Genomic DNA, 22,756 nt, shown 5'->3' with positions numbered 1-22,756 from the left:
CAAAAGAATGGGCCCAAAGATGAAAGTGTAACCACCTTTATGGAGAGGCAAACAAGTTATCAAGGTTGCATTTTTCCAAGATGCTAAGCAAACAGTAAAGCACTGTACTTGGGAACCTAGCTTACAGCCAATGAAGTCTCCAAAATGCTAAGTGATGGCCATTGTTAAAGCATATCAAGTCTAGTTTCAATGCTTCCAGAAGCAGAGAAGTGTTCAACTATGCTCCTTAGTTTTGGTTTTGAGAATAAAGAACAGAAGAGGTGATTTCATTCCAGAATCAAGTTTCCAAGATGCTAAGTGATGGGTGTTGCAAGAGCATATGAAGATCGTCAAATAGGAAGTCTAGTCTTGATTCTTCCGAATGCAGAGGAATGGTCAACTATGCTCCCTAGGTCTCCGTTTTGAAAATGAAGAACAAAAGAGGCCATTTCATTCCAGAATTATTGCTTCAAAATAAGTGGTTAGAAACAGAGTTACCGAAAGCTTCTTAGATAGGTGGGAAACTCGCTTCGGAAGCGCGATACTCCTCGCTTCCAAAACTTGATGAGAACCTCGATTCCCCCACGCTTCTCCTATGCTTTCCACACGCTTCATCTATTCTTCTTATATGTTCTTTTACTCAACTTTTCATGTTTTATATGTGTTTTATCTCACTCTTCTCACTCACTTCCATGTGCTTTCTCTAAATTGGTAGTCGTCATTTTTAGATTTTGTTAAAAATTTAATTCTTACACTAAAAAATCATGAAATTTAATATTAGTCACTTTTATTTTAGTTTTTATTTGTGTTTCATTTTGATCCCCATTCAATTCTTATATTTCTTTTTTTATTCCTCGCTTCCCACTTCCTATACATTTTAAAATGCATTGCTTCTCACTTCTACTTCCCGTATCGTTTCCCGCTTCTGCTTCCTAGTCTGGCAACCTTGGTTAGAACCAGTCAATACAACCAAAACCAATACAACACTTTTCAAACTAGGAAATTAGGCATGTCTAGAAACTAAATCAGCCTTAGATCAACATGAACATACTAAAAAAGAGGATCATCTTGATCCAACTTAACTAATCCCAGTCCCATGTCTGGAACCAAGATGATAGCAAAGCCAGCAAATAGAGCTGAATAATTGAAATCAAAACTCCGGATTTGGCCATAGATCTCCAAGAAAGGCTTAAAATCGTTGTGAATAACCATTTTCCTTGACACAAAATAGCTCGGAAAAACCTAAGACATAGATCATCCAAAACTGGAAAAAGCTCTTATACAGAAAATAAAAGCAAGGAAACAATTCATACCATTGCCACAAAGATTAGCAATGGCACCCGCAACCATCCGAAGTGTCTGAGGATCCTCAGCTTCAGAAGACGTCAATGACAACAAGCCAATACCCCCCTGTGCCATTATTAACTCCTGATTGGTTTCTGTTGAAATAAAATCATGATATGAACTACAAACGAATCACAAAGTCAATAAACAAATTAGCAATAAAAATAGAACCAAACAAACAGTGAAGAATAAATGGACTAACAAAACCAGGTTACCGTTCATTGCAAGGTTCGCAATTGCACCAGCAGCTACTCTCTGTATCGTTTCATCCTCTGAACTTCTAAGAAGCATCAGCAATGAAGACAGACCACCAGCTTCAACAATCTTCTCCTGATTTGATTCTGCTAACAATTAAAGTAATGAAGGTAAAATTTCATATCACTCCATAAAAAGAAATAATACTGGCAGTTAAGAAAATTACATCTGCTGCCTGATAAAAATAACAGAAATAGAAAAACAGAAACCATAAAAGGTATAATGAAACACCCAGCTGATAAGACCATTAGTATCACTATCAACCTTCACCCCATCCACAGAACTCAAGCTTCCGGATTAAAAATAGATTGGTTACACCAGCTACTTTAACTTTGCAAATTTAGAATTCAAAAGAAATAGAGGACAAAAATTTTCAATGCTAATGATATTACCCTTTAAACAAAGGCAACGTGGTTATTCTTCATTTGTAACTCAGACAAGTCATGTTGAATCAAAAGTGATTTATGATGTTTTGATTATCAAATAAAAACATGTAAACTATGTGTCTTAGAAATAATGAAGTCACAATTGTTCTTAGTTCTTACCAAACTTTCCTGTTATTCAAAATCTTGTTTCACTTTTGTCATTTAAAAAAAAAAACTGAAAGACGAGCTCACCCTTGAATGTAATGTTGTGCTTCTATTGAATGCCTCTAAAGTTACAAGTCACAAATATCAGCAAAATTTTTGAAAATATCAAGAGTTTATTATGAGACTTTCAAAGGCCTACACAATGCCAAGAAAATGCAATATTTTCAAAATATCACTTATTTTAAAAACACCACATTTTTATCGCAATATTAACGAAATATTATTATGATAAAAACTTGTTTTTGTTTTCTATATTATTTATAGTTTCCATCACATATATATATATGTATATATGTATATATATATATTAGATATTTTCCTCACATATATATATATATATATATATATATATATATATATATATATATATATATATATATATATATATATATAACGAGAAATTTTCCTCACTAACCTTTTCCCAAGAACGAGATTTATGACTCTCTCTCTCTCTCTCTATATATATATATATACCATATTTGGTACAAACATTTGTAGGCAATAAATACCTCTTTTATATATATATATATATATTATATATATATATATATATATATATATATATATATATATATATATATATATATATATATAGAGAGAGAGAGAGAGAGAGAGAGAGAGAGAGAGAAATATGTAGCTTGCTGGCCATTTATCTCCTAAACATCATTAAAAAAGTATTTGCATGCATTTTTTGCATAATCCAAACCAGTAGATGCATTTATCATTACTTGTTCACTAACAACCATGCTTTCGAAGCAATCAATTTAACAAGAATTCTGTTTTAGTTAATCAAGTTTTTGCTGCAATATGAACTGTTAATTTTTTGTTGAGCTAAAAACACAACTAAACATGAAAAATGTTAAAACCAATACAAGTTTTCTACTGAATAAAAGCATATAGATCACGTCTATGTGTTTAGATTAAGTAAAAAACACATGCAAGTATGCTTTTTAAAGGGGTCTGGGACTGTATGGGAGATAAATGGTCTCTCTCTCTCTCTCTCTCTCTCTCTCTCTCTCTCTCTCTCTCTATATATATATATATATATATATATATATATATATAATTAGAAAATGGATCGGATATGGATCCAGTAGAGGATCCATATCACGTGTATGTTTTATGTAATATGTATTACTAATATAGGGCAGTTTTGTCCATGTAAAAGAGTTGTAACCCTATTAAACTTAATAGTGATTTAGTGCAGCCATTAAGAAATAGAGTGGCTGCCGATTCCCCAAAGAAGTCTTTGTTCTCTCCCCTTACTCCTTTCTTGGTTTCTTCAACAAAACACGCCAACCCATTGGCAGTTTTAACATGGTATCAGAGCGGCGGTATTTGTGGGCGTAAAAGGATCTTCCTCAGACCACGTGAATTAGGTTGCGATCTATCACCTGACGTCTTCTTATTCCTCTTCTGTCATCGTCTGCTACACGATCTGTCCCTTGACGCCTTCTCTTTTCCAGCAAAGGTTAGCTATCCATATCGCAGATCTGAAACACATTCAGATCTGCTGTGTGTGTTCCAACTGATCTGAAATAAATTCAGATCAATTCTCGTTAGCCGTCGTTACCTTATCTTCAGATCTATTGCTCCCATAAAACAAATATATATATATTTGTTTGTCGTCCTCTCTACAGATCTGCTGCAGCGTCTCCCCTTCAGATCTGCTTCCTGTTTCTATTTTTGTCTTCTAATTGTCTTCGTCCTTTAACCCTGTCTGCGTTTTTAGGTCTCATATATTCCTGTTTTTCTTCCCTATTTACCAGCAACTGAATCTTCGTTATTCTTCACCAGCCGACTTTGACGTGTCATCTCACGTCTTCTTCTTCTTTATTCCGGTCCTATTTTCAACCTGAAATCAGTTACGCAATCTTGCTTCATTGATTCAAATTTAGTTTTTTTTTAGTCATTATCCTTGTTCTTAATTCATCTTAACTTTGAATATAAAATTTCCAAGGTCTGTAAATGGATGCTTCTGCCAATTCTAGTCTTTCTTCTAATTTCCTGGGGCAGCTAGTCTCTGAAAAATTAAATACAAACAACTATCTGACTTGGAAAAGGAAGATTACTCCTTTCATTCGAAGTCAAGATCTTTCAGGCCACTTGGATGGCTCAACTCTAGCGCCTTCAGAGTCCATAAGAGGAAAGAGGATTGTCAGACTTCATTCGCAACCCTGCATTTGTTGCTTGGATAAAGCACGATCAGGCTCTCATCGTGTATATCACTTCCACGTTGTCACAAGAAGTATTAGTTTCTATTCCTGATGATTGCACAACTAAAGTATTGTGGGAGACTCTAGCTCAGACCTAGTCTCAGATATCAGAGGCTAAGGTGTTATTTCTCAAGCATGAATTTCAGCTTTTAAAAAAGGGGACAATGACCATTATTGAGTTTTTAAATCAAGTCAAAAGCATCACACATCAATTAGCAATTGTCGATTGTCCAGTGTCAGATAAAGAAAAAGTGCAACAGAAGTTGAGTGCCTTAGGATCAAAGTATCATGTTCTTGTCACTTCTTTATTGCGTTTGCCTATATTGCCCAGTTTTGAGGATTTACGTGCTAAACTGTTCCAGTACGAGATGTCCTTGAAAAGTATGTCAGATGCTTCAACAGGGCAATCATCTACGCATGATGTTCTTGCCACAGGCATGACTGTTGATCATGCGCGAAGAGATGCCTCTTATAGAGGGGGGCGCGACAGAGGAGCACAAATCCAAGGTGGACGTAGGTTGCTACCTACGCCAAATTTCACTGTCGGCCTTTCAAAGAGTGTCCACAAATGCTACCAGTGCAACAAGCGTGGTCATATCAAAGCTAATTGTTGGTTCAACCCCCAAAATCGTAATAGAATACAAAACAATAAAAATGTTGTCACATCAAGAACTGCAGGTACCTTTCGGGTTAGTGATGATGCTAAGGATCTTCTCTTGTCTGTTATGGCCAACTTGAACCTGAAACAGAATGATGATGGAATATGGTATGTAGACTCTGGGGCAGCAGCCCATGTCACCGACAATGTAGGTAAGTTCTCTACTTTGACCCCATATTTTGGTAAATCTAATATTGTAACTGGAGATGGGACTCACCACCCTATTTCAAACGTAGGCAACGTCCTCATCTCTTTGTCTGAGTCTTCATCCATTCCTTTATCTAATGTTGTTCATGCACCAAACATAAAGAAAAACATTGTCTTTGTTTCTAAGTTTGTTGACTCTACCAATTCATATGTGAAATTTACTCCTACTTTTGTCTTTGTCAAGGATCTTCAAACGAAAGAGATGTTCGCTAAAGGAGAACGACGTGGAGACATGTATATCTTCAATGAAGATCCAGCCTCCAGTGTCCTAAAGCCCAAGTCCGATCATGTCTCTAAAAGCGTTCTAAGTTTATCCAAATGTAATAAGCCAGATCTTTAGCATTCTCGTCTTGGTCATTGTAGTCAAGTCTTTATTGAAAAATTAGTGTCCAATGGTTTTCTTTCAGAGTCTGTTTCACCTTTATTGAAGGATAAAATGTGTCCCAGTTGTTAGGTCTGCAAAAGTCATATACTTCATTTTCATCAAATAAATAAAAGAGTTTTCATGCCTTTTGAGATAATATGTTCTGATGTTTGGGGCCCAACCCCCAATCCCTCTTCTTCTGGAAGTAAATATTATGTATCCTTTATTGACAGTTTCTCTCGCTTTACCTGAATATTCTTTATGAAACACAAATCAGATGTCTTTCTTATTTTTCGTCACTTTCATGCCTACGTTAAAACTCAATTCTCCCAAAATATTCAGATTCTTCAATGTGATGGAGGTGGTGAGTATTCCTCCAAAGAATTTTTTAGATTTTCTTCAAGATAATGAGATACATCGCAGAGTTTCTTGCTTGTACACTCCACAGCAAAATGGAATTGTTGAACGTAAACACAGACACATTGTGGAAAGTGCAATGAGTATGATGCATGGTTGTAACTTGCCTATTAGTCTTTGGACAGAAGCTTTTGTACTACCACTCATGTGATAAATCGTCGTCCTATGCCTATTCTTGAAAATCAGTCTCCCTATTATGTTCTCTTTGGTGTACATCCTGATTATGATGAGTTACGAGTTTTTTGATGCACATGTTGATAAATCCATGAGAACCAAATTTTAGGACAAAGCCTCTATATGCCAATTTGTAGGTTATACAGATGAACATAAGGGTTACAGGTGTTATGATCTTGCCAATAAGAAGATCAGAATCTCTAGAAATGTTATTTTTGATGAAAATAGTTTTCTGGGGAATAAAGCAGATCACAATCGTGAACATATTGACGCAGTTGCTAATTGGTATGATCCATGGCTCGGTGTTGAACTTATTTCACATGCTGCAGAACATACTACTTTGGCTCCTGAAGGCATACATGAATCAGAAACAGAATGTCTGAGATACAAAGGAAATGTCTATACCAGGAGACCCAAAGAGCAAACAGATGTACATGTTGGAGAACAGATGGCATTGTCCAATAACAAAGAGGTACCAAGAAGATCAGACAGGATAAGGCACCCTATTGAAAAATGGATGAGTTATGATAACTTTTCTATGGACTTTCAAATCTTTCTATCCAAGATTGAAAAACACGAGGAACCACTTGGTTTTCGTCAAGCTATTCAATCTAACAAATAGATTGAAGCGATGAATGAGGAGATCGAGGCACTTCAGGAGTGTCAAACATGGGAGATAGTTGGTCGTCCCCCAGATAAAAATGTTGTTGGTTCAAAATAGGTATATAAGATTAAATATAAACCGGATGGTAGCATTGAACGATACAAAGCGCGTCTTGTTGCCAAAGGTTTTACTCAAGAATACAGTCAACATTATGATGAGACATTCAGCCCAGTGGTGAAAATGGGAACTATTCGTATTATATTTGGCCTGACAATTGAACATAGGTGGACCCTTAGTCAGCTTGATGTTAAAAATGCATTCCTTCATGGGGATTTAAAAGAAGAGGTCTACATGGAGCAGCCTCAAGGTTATGCAGAGGGAGACCCAAAAGAATATGTATACAAATTAACCAGAGCTTTGTATGGTTTAAAGCAAGCCTCCAGGTCATGCTTTGAAAGCTTCTCCTTAGAGATTCAGAACCACGGTTTCTTTCGTTCTGAACTAGATCATTCTCTATTTATATACAGAGATGGAACCACTATGGTTTTCTTACTTATATATGTTGATGATATCGTGAACACTGGTAATGCTCCAGACCATACTCAATGAATTAAAGATTTGCTAAGTATGCGGTTCAAGATGAAAGATCTTGGGGAACTGAGATATTTTCTTGGTGTAAAGGTGGACAGACAGGATGGAAAAATGTCATTAACTTAACACAAATACACTCTTGATCTTCTGGCCAAAGCAAGAATGACAGATTGCAAACCTCTGCCTACACCCAGTGTTGTCAATCAAAAGCTCAATATTTGTGATGGTAAGTTATATCCTGATGCAAGCAAGTATCGCAGTTTAGTGGGCATGTTACAGTATCTTACTTTTACTATACCAGACATTATATATTTTGTAAATCAAGTATCTCGGTTCATGCATGAACCAAAGACTGGTCACATGGATGTCGTCAAACGTATTCTTCGTTACCTAAAAGGCACGGTGGGTGATGGACTCACATATGTACAATCCTCATGGGGGACACCAAAACATGACATATTGGCCTATACAGATGCAGACTGGGCAGGAGACCCAGATGAGAGGAGGTCTGTTTTAGGAAACTGTGTTTTTATCGGAAGAAATCTTGTCTCATGAAGTAGCAGAAAACAGAAGGTTGTGACAAGATATAGCACAGAGGCAGAGTACAGATCTATGGCAGCTACCACAACAAAAGTGACCTGGATTAGACATCTACTTACAGAGATGAGAGAGAATATCTCAAGTTCGACTCTTATGTGTGATAATAGAAGTGCTATACAAATTGCGTTCAATCTTGTTCATCAGAGTCGGACTAAGCATATTAAGATTGACCAACATTTCATCAGACAAAGAGATTGAACCGGTTTACGTGACTTCAGAAGACCAAGTTGCCAAGTCGCATATTCACAAAAGGTCTCACAAGTAATCGTTTCTGGTATCTGAAGAACAAGTTGCACATGGTTCACTCCCATGCACAACTTGAGGGAGGGTATTAGAATATGGATCGGATATGGATCTAGTAGAGGATCCATATCACGTGTATGTTTTATGTAATATGTATTACTAATATAGGGCAGTGTCCATGTAAAAGAGTTGTAACCCTATCAAACTTAATAGTGATTTAGTGCAGCCATTAAGAAAATAGAGTGGCTGCCGATTCCCCAAGGAAGTCTTTGTTCTCTCCCGTTACTCCTTTCTTGGTTTCTTCAACAAAACACGCCAACCCATTGGCAGTTTTAACATATATATATATATATATATATATATATATAGAGAGAGAGAGAGAGAGAGAGAGAGAGAGAAGTCAACTTGTGGCTCAATTAAGTCAGGCGACTCTGTCTAATAAACTTGGGCGAGTCATTGGGTTGATTCACACAGGTTCAAACAACGCATTAGTTATTGAAACCAATGTTTCTAAAACCCTAACTTGAAAGAAAAAGAGATTTTTTGGAAAGAAAAGTAACCCAACAGCACCAAAAAATTTACAAAATGCAAACCAAGAACCTCATCATACATCAAAATGCTAAAATACCTTCAGCTGCCAGGTTTGCAACCACTTTAACTGCATGAATTCGAACATCTGCATCTGCTGACTCTAGCAATGATAAAATCTTTTGCAATCCAACTAGTTCAAAACGAAAAATTATCAGAAAGAAACCAAGAGGAAGGTGAAGACTCACACACACTAATTATGAAAACCTAGTTTGTAGTAATGATATACAGGTGGAAGTCATATAAATATATGCATCTATATTTCTGTAAATTAGTTACATATAAACAGTACACCTTGTTCAAAGAGTTTGGCAATTGAAGCTTTCTGCCCATTTTCTGATTCTTTTGCATGTGGATGTCTGATTGCAGCCATAAGAGACTCCATGCCAGTAAGGACTTTTCCAGCAGCTCCTCTATCAAGACTTCTCCTTGTCTAGAAACAATAAAATTGTGTTAAATAAAATGTGAATCCAATCACTTTAAAATATAGACTAGATATTGGCCAAAATAATAACTGGCATATACACTGATCAGAGAGACCATGTGCAAGCATCTGAAACAAACTGTTAACCAAAAGGAATGATAATAAAAAATTATCTGACCTCATCAGCTTCCAAACTTAGTTGCAATAATTGATCCTTAAGCATTGCAATCTCTTCTTCAAGTTTCTCTTTCTGAATGGATTCATCTTCCAACATCTTGCTTAGCATTGAAAACTCATTATTATCAGCAATCTGTTTCTGAAATGCCCTTCCATCAGTACTGAGAACAGGTAATCATGCTACCAAATGATCACAAATGTCCATACCTCTGGCCTTTTTAACTGAAGAAGTTGATTTCTAAGGGCCTTGACCTCTTCCTCTGCAGCATGCCTTAATTGAGATTCATTCTGAAGCAACTCTTTGAGCTGGTTCAGTTCCTCCATTACAGATGATGGCGATCCCTGTGCCCAAAAAAGGCATCTGAAACAACTTAATATGAAAATTCTTTAATAAGCATGAATAATAGTTAATCATATTGAACATAAAAAACACGTAAGTTACAATTCATTCTTTCCAAGTTCTTGACTTCAAATTTACGGTGCATCCATAAACCAAATGTCTCTGAATTCAAGGGATGCAATATGCATTCTAGGAAACGACCCTTATAAATATTATCTTATACTCTAGAGTTAGAACTGGGATCCTAGACCACCACAGCACATCACAATTGTTGCACCCCCTCACTAATCACTAACAACCAATCTGAAAAAGGAGTAAAAAAGGCTCAACTTTGACTTTACTACAGAAAGTTGAAAAGTACAAGAATACCCCTACATATAATAATATACATTGAGGGATAGCACAACCAGAAATGATACAGTATATTTGCCCGTATATTGTTATAAGTTATAATCCTTTTTTGGCTTAATGAAGTTTCTTCCTTCTTTGCTATCGCTCCTTTCTCGATCTTGGAGATCTCTTTTGCTCTAATATGGTATCGGAGCCCTATTTAAGCAAAGACGGTCTTGTGTAAGGGTGTCATTAAGAAGAAGAAGGTTCTTCGTTGGCTGGTTGCTGTGTATTGAGACGTGACACTTTGGGTCTGGATCCAGATCCAGATCTGAATCCAAACTGACATCCTAATGTATTTTGATTTAATGTACTTTGTTTCTTGTTCCAATATTACCCCTCTTATGTAAGAGCCCTGTATATTAGTCTTAGGGGTATTATTGTAAAGTTGTCTTGATATTAAAAAGGAACCCACGACCCACAATGGGTGTGTGTCGAGTCTTATGTTGCAGCCCTACTTTTCTCCTATCTCTCTTCTTCCTTCTCTCAATTTCTGCTGACGTGTCCCTGATTTACACTGTGTACCCTCAGATTGTGTGCCTCATGAGTGACGTCTGTATGATTTGTGGGATTTCACTAGATTGAGGTAGGCATTTGCTGATGTTTCATTTTAGGAACCATATGAATAAAAAATCGTAAAGTTTTGATGAGATTTCAATTTTTGTTGAATTTCCTTCTATTTTCTGGATTTGGAGGTGAATAGTGTCCAGTTTTAAGAAATATTTTGGTTTAGATCCCATCGGTAGTTTTTGTTGGCTCGAATAAGTTGCATTCAACATTTTTAAAGCTGAAGGGCGTAACAAGACGTTTTTGAAAAGTATAAACAAGGCATAAGCCTTGAGATGTTTTGATGCGTAAGCCTCAACGTATTTTGGGATTTAAAGCTTAAATCATAAAAAAAAAATATTAAAAATATTCCCTTTTATAAGACAAATAAATAACACTAAATATAAGCAACTGTAGACTTCATTCTTTAATGTTTTGCAAAATCAAAATACTAGTAAAAACTGAATTGCTTGAATTTATCATGTCAAAATAATTATTAAATATTAATCTACACTATTATCAGATTTGGAAAAAGTGTCTACATGAAAATCTAACTCATTATCTATGTCACATGGGTGTGGGTGCGGGTGCGGGTGCGACACGGGTGCGGCGCAATTCCAAAAAATTTGGACACGGGGACTCGGCTATATATATATATATTAAAAAATATATATTATAAATATATATATTTTAAATATTATAATTATATATATATATAACAATAAATTAACACATAAAGATTGTAAATTTTAAAGCAAAAAAAAAGCAATTCTTAACAACACAAACTTACCAAAATATAACACATAAAGAAGCTTGTGAGTGTGATAAACAACAAAACTTATCATAAATCTGCCTCATCGTCTGAATTAGAAGGAAGAACAGGATCGATGTAGTCCATGTTGAGAGTATGTAAATTATGTTCTCCCTCCAAGTCAAAATCTTCTGGATTTACATCCCAATTCTTGGATGGTCCACAACTGCATCAAAAAATCACTATATTAGTATCTAACTTAAAACTTTGAATACAAATATGAAATATTTAAATACAAACTTTGAATACAAAGAAAAAAAAGTACCTATACTCTTCTTTGGTGCGGCGAGAAATTAATCGTAGATTTGAGTAAACATATACCAAATCCTCTGCTCTTTTACTAGTGAGTTTGTTTCTTTTAATGTTGTGAATTTGAGCATATGTACTCCAATTTCTTTCACAACAAGATGATGTAGCAGGTTGAGATAACAACTTCATTGCAAGACGTTGCAGATTTGGTATCTCTGATCCATATGTTGCCCACCAATTAAGGGGATCTTCCTCGTCCCTTGCCACAAGTGCTGCTAAAGAATCAAATCTTCCAGTAGAAAACTTGCCAAACTCACTATTTACAACCTTAAACATGTGAGGATCATTAAAAACTCTTCCCAAATATATCATTCTATTTCTTGATATCTCAGGATCTTCATTTGGAGAAACACGACCAACACCTGTTGTCAACCATTTTTTTGCATAGTATTTTGGATTGAGAGAGTGTGCCATGCAATGCAAAGGTGTATTGCTTTTATCCCATCTTCTCACTAAAACTGAATGTACATGATTGTAAAATTCTGAATCATCAAGTGCAATATCTTTCTTCTCATGTTTAAAAATGATACTTTGAACTTTTTCAATCATATTGTCCCACATTTCATAAATTCTATGAAGCATGGGTACATCTCTGTCAACTTCTCTCAGCATTTCCCAAATAGGCTCTGTAAATTCAACAAAATATGTAATTTTATCCCACCAAAAATCATCACAGATGCATTTTTTGATAGCTTGAGCCTTGACATCATCTTCAGTACGATAAAAATCCCAATCTTGATCAGCCACCATCATCATCAATGCAATCTTGAGTTGCTTAATTCTTTTTATCATAACAATTAGAGAAGCAAAACGAGTTTCAGCAACTTTCAGTAACTTGAGATCAGAATGCCTATTAAATATAGAAAGGGCATGATGATGGTTTACAACAAAATTTCTAATATTTCGAACATCATGGTCTATTTCCTCAATCCATAAGCACATTTCATGTGCATGTGCATCATCTTTTGATGGATTGCATATACTCTTAAGTGCCAAATTTAAACTGTGCTGCACAAGGAGTCCAAAAAATATGTGAATATGTATCTTCACTTGCCAAATTCATTCCTGCACGACTGCAAACTGGAGCATTGTCAGTAATGATTTGCACCACACTTTCTTCACCCACTTCTTTTATCACTTCAACAAATAATCTCTTTAAATATTCAGCATCTTTATACTCTCCAGATGCATCAACAGTCTTCAAAAAGATTGGCCCATTTAGTGAGTAAGCAATGAAGTTTATCAGTGGTCGCCTTTGTATATCAGTCCACCCATCAGAAACAATCGACACTCCATGTCGTTCCCATGCAAATTTTTGGGTCTCTAGCAAGTCTTCAATTCTATTTTTTTCCTCTGCAAGAATGACTGTTCTTAGTTTTTCTGAACTAGGAGGCACATAACCACTCAAATTGCAATTAGCCAAAGATGTAATCATATCTTTCCAGTATGGACTTCTAGCTACATTAAAAGGAATTGAGCTTGAGTAAAAGAATCGACCAATCTTTTTATCAATTTCTGCTCTTGCCATGTTTTTGAATGACGCTTGTATTGTTTTATTGCTTTCCATCTTTCTTTTCTTTAAAAGCTCTTCTTGTGTATCACTAGCAGTATGAAAAGACAAATTAATCGAATCGCTTTTCATCTCTGCAATTTTCTTCTTTTCAGCTTCCTATTGTTCTTTTTTTAATTGCTTTAACATGTCTTTGTCAACCCCAGAACATGCCCTAATTCCTTGACCACGAATATGCAAAAGATGTGCTTTCACACGCGTATAAGAACCTGTGAAAACAGTCTTACATAGATTACAATGAAACTGCACATTCCCACCACCACCACTACTAGCTTTTATCCCTTTTGTCACAAGCCTCCAAAGTGGTTGAGAAACATCTAATTCAGGGTTAGAACTTGAACCAAATGTATTGACACTACCGCTAGAACTCGCCATTATATCTGAAAAGTGAAAACTGAAAAGAAAATAATTAAATAAGTAAATAAAATAAAGTTAATAAAACAAGGAATATTGGAGGGGCCGAGCCCCTCTTCTGCGAGCAGAGGGTGCAGGGAGGGGGGCCGAGCCCCTCCTCTATGAGCAGAGGGTGCAGGGAGGGGCCGAGCCCCTCCCCTGCGAGCAGAGGGTGCAGGGAGGGGGGCCGAGCCCCTCTTCTGCGTGCAAAGGGTGCAGGGAGGGGGACCGAGCCGCTCCTCTGCGAGCAGAGGGTGCAGGGAGGGGCCGAGCCCCTCCCCTGCGAGCAGAGGGTGCAGGGAGGGGGCCCGAGCCCCTCCCCTGCGAACCGAGGGTGCAGGGAGGGGGGCCGAGCCCCTCCTCTGCGAGCAGAGGTTGCAGGGAGGGGCCGAGCCCCTCCCCTGCGAGCAGAGGGTGCAGGAAGGGGGGCCGAGCCCCTCTTCTGCGTGCAAAGGGTGCAAAGAGGGGGTCCGAGCCCCTCTTCTGCGTGCAAAGGGTGCAGGGAGGGGGGCCGAGCCCCTCCTCTGCCAGCAGAGGGTGCAGGGAGGGGCCGAGCCCCTCCCCTGCGAGCAGAGGGTGCAGGAAGGGGGGCCGTGCCCCTCTTCTGCGTGCAAAGGGTGCAGGGAGGGGGGCCGAGCCCCTCCTCTGCCAGCAGAGGGTGCAGGGAGGGGCCAAGCCCCTCCCCTGCGAGCAGAGGGTGCAGGGAGGGGACGAGCCCCTCCCCTGCGAGCAGAGGGTGCAGGGAGAGGGGCCGAGCCCCTCCCCTGCGAGCAGAGGGTGCAGGGAGGGGGGCCGAGCCCCTCCTCTGCGAGCAGAGGGTGCAGGGAGGGAGGCTACGAGCAGGGTCGACATACCTGACGGAGGGGGAGACGGTGGCTGCCTGTCGCCGGAGTTCGGATCGCCGGCGTGGTTGCAGGAGAAAGCTGCAGGGGCTGAGGGGGAGAGGCAAAATCGAGAGGGTAAGCCCCTCTCCCTGTCGATAAACCCCTTTTAGGGTTCGGCTGCCAAAAAAAATTTGGATCTGGGTCGGGTTTGGACCCGACCCGACCCGGATCCAAAACAAAATTTTAAACTCGAATTGGACAATTTTGGACTCGGTCAAAGTTGACCGAGTCCAAAATGTGGTCGGACTCGGCCCAGACTCGTTGACCGAGTCCGACTCGGAGTTGACCGAGTCCGGGCCGAGTCCAAAGCCGCACCCGAGTCCGTGCGTGTCGACGCGGGTGCGGCAACCCTTTAGCCGAGTCCGTGTGACATAGCTCATTATTAGTGATTTTTGTAATCAGTTTTATAAACACAACCACTAAAAATGAGATTAGCAATGCAAGAGCATGGAGGAAACTTTTTATTTTTTATCAATTATGCACTTTTTGCATATTGATTCTCATCTTTTTTATTTTTTATTTCTACTTTACTTTTTAAGTTTTTAATTATTTAGCGTCATGAAGCTTTTTATAGTCTTGGTGGAAATGCTAAGATATAAAATCCTGCCACAAATTAGTACTTAAGATGAAATTAGTTTTGTTTACTCTAGTAAAGTTGATGCAGTTATGTAGCCTAATTTCTTATATAATGAAGGATATAAAACACTATAAGAGTTATCTACTCAAAGAGAGTAAAAAATTGTGTCTACATCAAGAATTTTTATTTTTTAAATAATTTTATTTCAATTAAAAAAAACTTAAAAATAACTAAATTGTACAATGACTTTTTAAAGAACTCATTTTTGAGAGGCTTAAGCCTTTCCGCCTCATGTAAAGGCCTAAGCCTCTTTACATAAGAGGCATAGACCTCCTTATATACAGGTGAGGCTTAAGCCTCTAAGGCAGGTAGACCCATGAGATGTAAAAGATGTAAGCTTCTAAAGCCTCAAATATAGCCTCTAAAAACCATGGTTGCAATCTGGTCATTTTTACCTAGTGAAGCCATTGATGTCATTTTTTGTCATTATCTTGGTGATTTTGGCTGAGTTTTGTTGAAGATTTGAGGCTCTATTTCTGGCTGTAATCAGTTTTGGGCTGTTTTGCAAAACTGATTATTTTCTGATCGAGTTTTTCACAATATAAGAATTATGCAGTTCGATCGAGCTTTTCACGATATTGTGAAGTTTGGTGGTGGTTCTTGCTTACTCAATGTTATTGGTACTTCACTAGTAGGGTGATTTTTTTAGCATATTTGGCTTTGACTATATTCTTGTTGCAGTTTTATTTATAACAGCATATCTTGGTGTTTGTATTGTTAATCTCATTTTTTAGTGGTTGTATTTATATAACTGATTACAAAAGAGACTATTCAAGTCATTCTTGTTAAGCTTGATGGCACTAGCTATGCCTATTAGGTTGAATTTGTGAAAACCGTGGTGTTGGACTTTGGTTATGGAGGATATATGGATGGCACTAAAGTGAAGCCAAAGAAGGGTGATCCCAATTATGGCACTGATATTGTAAAATGGGAGAAAGAAAATGCAAAGATTAAATCATGGCTTCTAGGCTCTGTGGAGCAAAATATTGGTCTGAATATTTTGAAGTATGAAGCTGCTAAGGATGCATGAGGGTACTATAATCAAATCTATGAACAGTCCAATTGGGCCTGAAAATATCAGCTGGAGTAAGAATTCAAGGCATTGAGACAAGGAAATGAACTCATTCAGGCATTTCATGCTAAGATTTAAGCAGCTATCTGATGTGTTGGACCTGATGCTACCCTATAATAAATTATCAACTGTGGTGATTGTGTGGAGTGCAAGAATCGTGATAATGAAGCAAAGGATTGGCAGCAGGTCATTAATTTTCTGATGGCATTTCATCCTGAATTTGATAGTATTCGCAACAGCATTCTAAACTGTCCCTTCCTTCCTACCCTAGTTTAGACCTTGTCTGAGCTATTGGCAAAAGAGAGTAAGATCAAGTCTCTCAGTGTTCAATCATTAAAGAGGTTGTACTTGCTGTGATTATGCAAATGCAGAGATAGAGTTGGAGGAAGATGGGATGGTAGATCTGGAGGTGGTAGAGGTGATATAACTTCAGTTTAGTGCCAGTATTGTAGAAAATATGAGCATAACATAAGACAAACTTCTGCCTAGTGTTGAGAAAAAGAATGGTGGTGCATTTGCAATACTTTCCAGTGAAGAGAGCACTAAGCCTAAGGATGGACAGATGGATAGTAATAGTGGTTGGCCGCCCTTGTCTCCATCACCACTGCCAAGTGGACAAGGTGACGACCAAGAAGATTCTGGAGTTGTAATACAGGTGTAAGAACTCAAACATAGGAAAACAGTGTAGTCTGCTACTTCTCGTGTAGTGGGTTCTTTTGAGCATTCAGGTGGTAGTCAGCTATAGATCTTGGAGTTCACTTTTGCTTGATAACAATAAGCTTTACAAATTAGGGAAATTATTTGTTATTTACTACTGACGAGAACAAACAAAAAAAATGCAATTGAATTCCCACATACAGAGAAACACCAAAAGTTCCACAAAAATTTGACATGAATCATAAATTGAGAATAAAAATATGATGAGGTATAGAAATGTGACCTGAGTGCATGGAAAATGTCAAAAGCACCAGTATAATGTCCAGCAAAAAAAGAAAGGCAATCATGAAGCTTAAGCATAACACATCCGCAATATCCAAAATAAGATTATTCATCACAACAAGTGCAACAACAGAATAGAACAATAAGTTACTCATTCAAACCTTGCCCACTCGTTCATCAGCCAACTTTTGTTGATTCTTCATGCATTGTTCCTCAAGCTTCCTTATGCCTTCTAGATACTCCTTTTGAAACTTTAGCTTCTCATTCTGAAAAATAAAAAGGAAACAGGTATCATGATAGGTCAAATATGATATCAACCAACAAGCAGCAAAAACTTCATCAACCTTCTACAGCCCCTCAACAAGGTACATAGACACCGAACAACCAATTTACAGGCAATTCAATGATTTGTGTTTAGGTTTTTTCTTTATTTTATTGCCACAAAAGGATAATTGAACAAGATGTTTGATGGTTAAATAATGGCATTTCACCACCAAATCCTTGATCTTAAATCACATGTTGAATATTAAAAAAACAAGAATATTTTTTTTTTTCGTGTGTGTAAGATTACATGCTCCTTGTTGAAATTTTCTATTTTTAAGAATAGATTATGCAGGTGTTTGTAAAGTCAAAATTGCAGGTCCAAGTGCTATTGAACATTTTGACTGACACAAGTCATTTATCCCTTGATAGCTTTCCTACAAGAGGGTCTCCAACAATGTATATGGTTCATGGACAACATTGTTTTAACAATAAAAAAAGAGGCAAATGAAATACATGAAGAAAAACCAAAAACAAAGAGGTTGAAAGTCCGCAGAATGAAAACAGCACATGGAGGGTGACCTAATGGAAAGATAGATGATGAGGTGATGGCTAAACGATTTTGCAGTGTCATATGAATATTTAAGCACCATGAGGATCTGTTAGGATATCAATTGTAAACTATGTCACATGGGTGCGGGTGCGGGTGTGGGGATGCGGCACTTACAAAAAACCCGGGTGCGGGGGTGTGGCAGGGGCAAAAATGTAAAAAAAAAAAAAAATATATATATATATATATATATATATATATATAATTTTGAAATTTTAACAGTTTAACATTTAACAGTAAACATTGTCATAATATGATTCATCATGCATGCAGTATATCAACCTAAATATCAAATTATCAATCAAATAAGTAAAGCAATTACATAAATTGACCTAAATATCAATCAAATAAGTAAAGTATAAAAGAACTAAATTACATACCAAAGTATATCCTGATGAAGTAATGGATGTTAATAATTTTCTTCTTCATCATCAAATGCATCATTAGAAGGAATACTGGGCTCAGCTAAATCCATGTTTGTTATGTTGAAATCATGTTCTCCCTCGAAGTCACACTCTTCTGGGTTTACATCCCAAAATTTGGATGTTCCTTGTCTGCGTTATAAACCCAATTTGAAAATGATAAATACAATACAAGTATATTTAAATGAAAACTAAGAAATAATCAAATAACTAAGAGAGCAAATTAGTACTTGTATTCATCATTGCTTCGCGAAAGTAATCGAAGATTTAAATGAACATATACTAAATCCTTTGCACGCTTGCTGGTGAGTTTGTTTCTCTTCATGTTGTGGATTTGAGAATATGTGCTCTAATATCTTTCACAACAAGATGAACTAGCAGGTTGCGATAGTAATCTTAATGCAAGACGTTGGAGAAGAGGTGTTTCTGATCCAAATGTTGACCACCATGTGATAGGATCTATATTATCTTCTTCTTTCGCGAATAATGTCGGTCCATATAATCTCGAAGATGAAAATTTTCCAAACTCTTGTGTGACTTGACGTAGAAAATATGCTTCTGAAAAAAGTCTTGTCATACACATATTTCTATGTCTTGATAGCTCTGGGTCTAAATTTGGAGAGACACGACCAATACCACCAGCCCGCCACTTATTTGCATAATATTTTGGATTAAGAGAATGTGCCATGCAATGCAAAGGAGTGTTGCTCTTATCCCATCTTCTGACTAAAATTGAATGAATATAATTAAAAAAATCTGAATCATTCAATGCAGGATTTTTTTCTTCATGCTTGAAAACTATAACTTGTATTTTTTCAATCATATTATCCCACATTTCGTAAACTTTGTGAAGCATGGGCTCATCCTTATCAACTTCTCTTAACATTTCCCAAATAGGTTGCATAAATTGAAGAAAGTATACCACTTTGTCCCAAAACTCATCATCAAGAATGAATTTCTTAATTTCTTGAGCCTTGATATCATCATCAGCACGATAGAATGTCTAATTTTCATCAGTCACTATGTTAATCAAAACATTCTTCACTCTTTTAATCCTCTTCATCATCACAATGATGGACGCAAAACGTGTTTCAGCGACCTTCAACAATTTCAAATTAGAATGCCTATTAAATATAGCATTAGCACGATGGTGGTTAACAACAAAATTCTTGATGCTTTTGACATTTCTTTCTAAATCTTCAATCCATAAACATAAAGCATATGCATGTGAATTTTCTTCTTCTTTGGGGTTGCAGATGCTCTTTAGGGCTAGATTTAAGTTGTGTGCTACACAGAGAGTCCAAAAAATATGAGAGTACTCACTCTCCAAACTCAACGCTGCACTTTTACAAACTGGAGCGTTGTCTGTAATGATTTGTACCACTTTTTGATCATTCACTTCTTTTATCACTTTTATAAACAATCCCTTCAAATACTCTGCATTTTTATATTCCCCAGATGCATCAACTGCTTTCAAGAATATTGGGTCACTAAGCGAATAAGCAATGAAATTGATTAATGGACGCCTTTAAATATCTGTCCATCCATCAGACACAATAGAAACTCCATTTTGCTCCCATGAATATTTTTTAATCTCTAGCAACCTCTCCACATTTTCCCTCTCTTCTGCAAGAAGTGTGGTTCATATTTTTTCTGAACTTGGAGGCACATAACCACTCAAATTACAATTTGCCAAGGATGTTACTAAATCCTTCCAATAAGGATTTCTAGCCACATTAAATGGAAGTAAACTAGAATAAAAATACCTCCCAACTTTTCTATCCAATTCTTTTCTTCCATATGTATTGAATGTTGCTTGTATCGTTCATCTACCTCCTATATTGACTTTTCTTTTTTTTTCAGCATCTTCTTGGTGGCTTGCAAATGGCACACTGACTGCAGAAGAATCGACCATTGCCTTTCTCTTCTCATATTCTTCTTGTATTTTCTTGTATTGTCTTCGCATTGCCTCATCAACTTTTCTGCAAGCTGAAATGTCATGTCCTGGTATCTTCAACAAATGAGTCTTCACTCTTGTGTAAGACCCAACAAAATCTCTTTCGCAAAGCTTGCATCGAAATCTCTTGTTTCCACCACCTCCTTCTCCAGCTTTTGCAAGTTTATCTACATGTACCCATAGTGGCCCCACATCATCAATCACACTGCAACTATCAACAAAACTAGCAGCAGAACTCACATGTTGGGATGAGGATGACGCAAGTCCTTTCCCTTTATCCGTCATTTTTATCCTGAAAACACACAAAAAAATACATTAAAAATTTTAAATCAATTATACTCGACCCTCTCCCCCTGTCGAAAACACAGGGAGAAGGGGGGGCTCAGCCCTTCCCCTGCCAACCCAACAAGAGAGTGAGAGTGAGGGGGGCTCGACCCCTCACATGCCGAAAAACGAGGGAGCAGGGGGGGCTCAGCCCCTCCCCTGCCGACCCAACAAGAGATCGAGAGAGAGGGGGGGGGGGGGGGGGGGGGCTTGGCCCCTTCCTGTCGACCCAACAAGAGAGCGAGAAGGGAAGGGGGTGCTTGATCCCTCCCCTGCCGACCCAAGCAGAGAGTGAGAGAGGGTACATACCAGCGAAAGGAGAGGAGGAGCTGGGGCGGCGATGGGACAAAGCTCGAGCTCAGGGGGAGAGGAGAGGAGAGATTAGGGCAAAAAAAAAATTGCCCTAATCCTCCTTTTCATCGTGGAATTTTTTTTTAACGCCCAAACAATGGACAAAAATGACCCTGGGTGCGTTGACCGCACCCAGGGTCGTGTTGACCGCACCCACGTCGCGTCGACGCGGGTGTGGCATCTGTTTTGCCGAGTCCCTATGACATAGATTGTAAACATACTTGAAAGATCGTATTGGAAACTATAAAGCATAGTAAGACCAGAAAGCTCTTGTTGAAATTAAGTGCATAAGCAACAATTAGATGCTCCAACTTTATCTTTTATGCTACCACTGTAGCTAGCATTGTTATTAAAAATGTGCCTCAAGGCGCAAAAAGCGCACCTCGCCTTGAGGCGCATATATAAAGCGTAAAAGCCCCCCGGCATGCGCCTCATACACCTTGAGGCGCATGCGTTGGGGTGAGGCGCACCTCAAGCCGAGGTGTATAAGCCTCGAATTTTTTGGTCAAATGAGGGTCAAAGTCCCCATTTGACAAAAAACTAGGGTTTTCACGCAGTTTTAAGTTAAAACTTTTAACTAATTAGGTTGATTTGCCCTTGTCGCTCCTCCTTCGCCTGCTCCATCTCCCTCTCCTCACTTGCTCGCTCTTCACGTTGTTCCTCTCCCGCTTGCTCTTCACGCTTCGCCATCGTCGCCACAATTGCGCCTGCTGCCACGGTTGAACCTTCACGCTCCTCCTTCGCTACCGTCGTCACCACTGCCACCGCTGCGCTCGCTCGCTCTCCCTCTTTCGGAGGTCAGGTGTGCTCTTTCCCCTCTCTCTCTCAATCGTTGATGCTCTTTCTCTCCTCTCTCTTTATCAATCGTTTTGCTCTTCCCCCCGCCCCCTCTCTCTCTCTCTCTCTTAGTTTCCTCTTTTTCCTTTCGTTTTTTTCTTGGATTATCCAGGTTACGTGTTTTCTTTTTGTTCTTGGATAATCTCAATTTTTTTTTTCTTCTAGTCGTTGATGCATTTTTTGTCATTTTTCTTTTCGAGATGGCCCTGATTTGGTGAATTTTGTCAGTTCGATTTGTAGAGGGATATCTAGAGTTCCAGTTTTTCTATGCTGTGAGAAATATGGATACTCTTTTCTTGTTTGCTGAATTTTCTTTCATGTTTCTCTTGTTTTATCAGTTAATATACTTTTCATGATTGCTATTCGTTCTTATGTCTTATCATATGTATGTGGAAATATTGAGATTATTGAAATATGAATGAGTTTGTGTCTGTGCAATTGTGCATAGAAGTGTTGAAATGAGTGTTGTTTGCATTTCATTTATAATGAATGGTTTAGCATGTCCACACACTAGATTGTTGTGCCGTTCAACTTTTTGTCTCATGATGATCATTGATGGTGTGAGAAGTATAAATATAGTGAGATTTTTCCACTCGTCCTTAGAAAAATCCTAAATTTTCATTGAATGCTCCCTTGTTGAAAAAAAACAAAAATCTGTCCAGTTCTATTTGA

The 22,756-nt window shown here is 37.9% G+C and overlaps 1 protein-coding gene across 4 annotated transcripts in view; it reads right to left on the bottom strand.

The window, feature by feature from the left end:
• The window catches only part of LOC149840215 (kinesin-like protein KIN-UB), a 149,591-nt gene that overhangs the window by 3,535 nt on the left and 123,300 nt on the right, over positions 1–22,756 (bottom strand). For 2 of the 4 annotated variants that reach the window (XM_090003072.1, XM_090003073.1), the window contains exons 10-16: positions 17,484–17,588; positions 9,639–9,773; positions 9,433–9,570; positions 9,125–9,263; positions 8,871–8,963; positions 1,539–1,664; positions 1,293–1,418 (exon numbers count right to left, since the gene is read on the bottom strand). In XM_090003072.1, the coding sequence (XP_089859198.1) occupies positions 1,293–1,418; positions 1,539–1,664; positions 8,871–8,963; positions 9,125–9,263; positions 9,433–9,570; positions 9,639–9,773; positions 17,484–17,588 (862 nt within the window). The remainder of the gene's footprint in view (positions 1–1,292; positions 1,419–1,538; positions 1,665–8,870; positions 8,964–9,124; positions 9,264–9,432; positions 9,571–9,638; positions 9,774–17,483; positions 17,589–22,756) is intronic. The other 2 variants (XM_090003074.1, XM_090003075.1) reach the window with 2 other exon arrangements.

The sequence above is a fragment of the Nuphar pumila genome, chromosome 4 (assembly GCF_984573655.1).
Source record: "Nuphar pumila chromosome 4, dmNupPumi1.hap1.1, whole genome shotgun sequence".
Lineage (NCBI taxonomy): Eukaryota > Viridiplantae > Streptophyta > Magnoliopsida > Nymphaeales > Nymphaeaceae > Nuphar > Nuphar pumila.
This window is presented reverse-complemented; position numbering and strand designations above follow the sequence as displayed.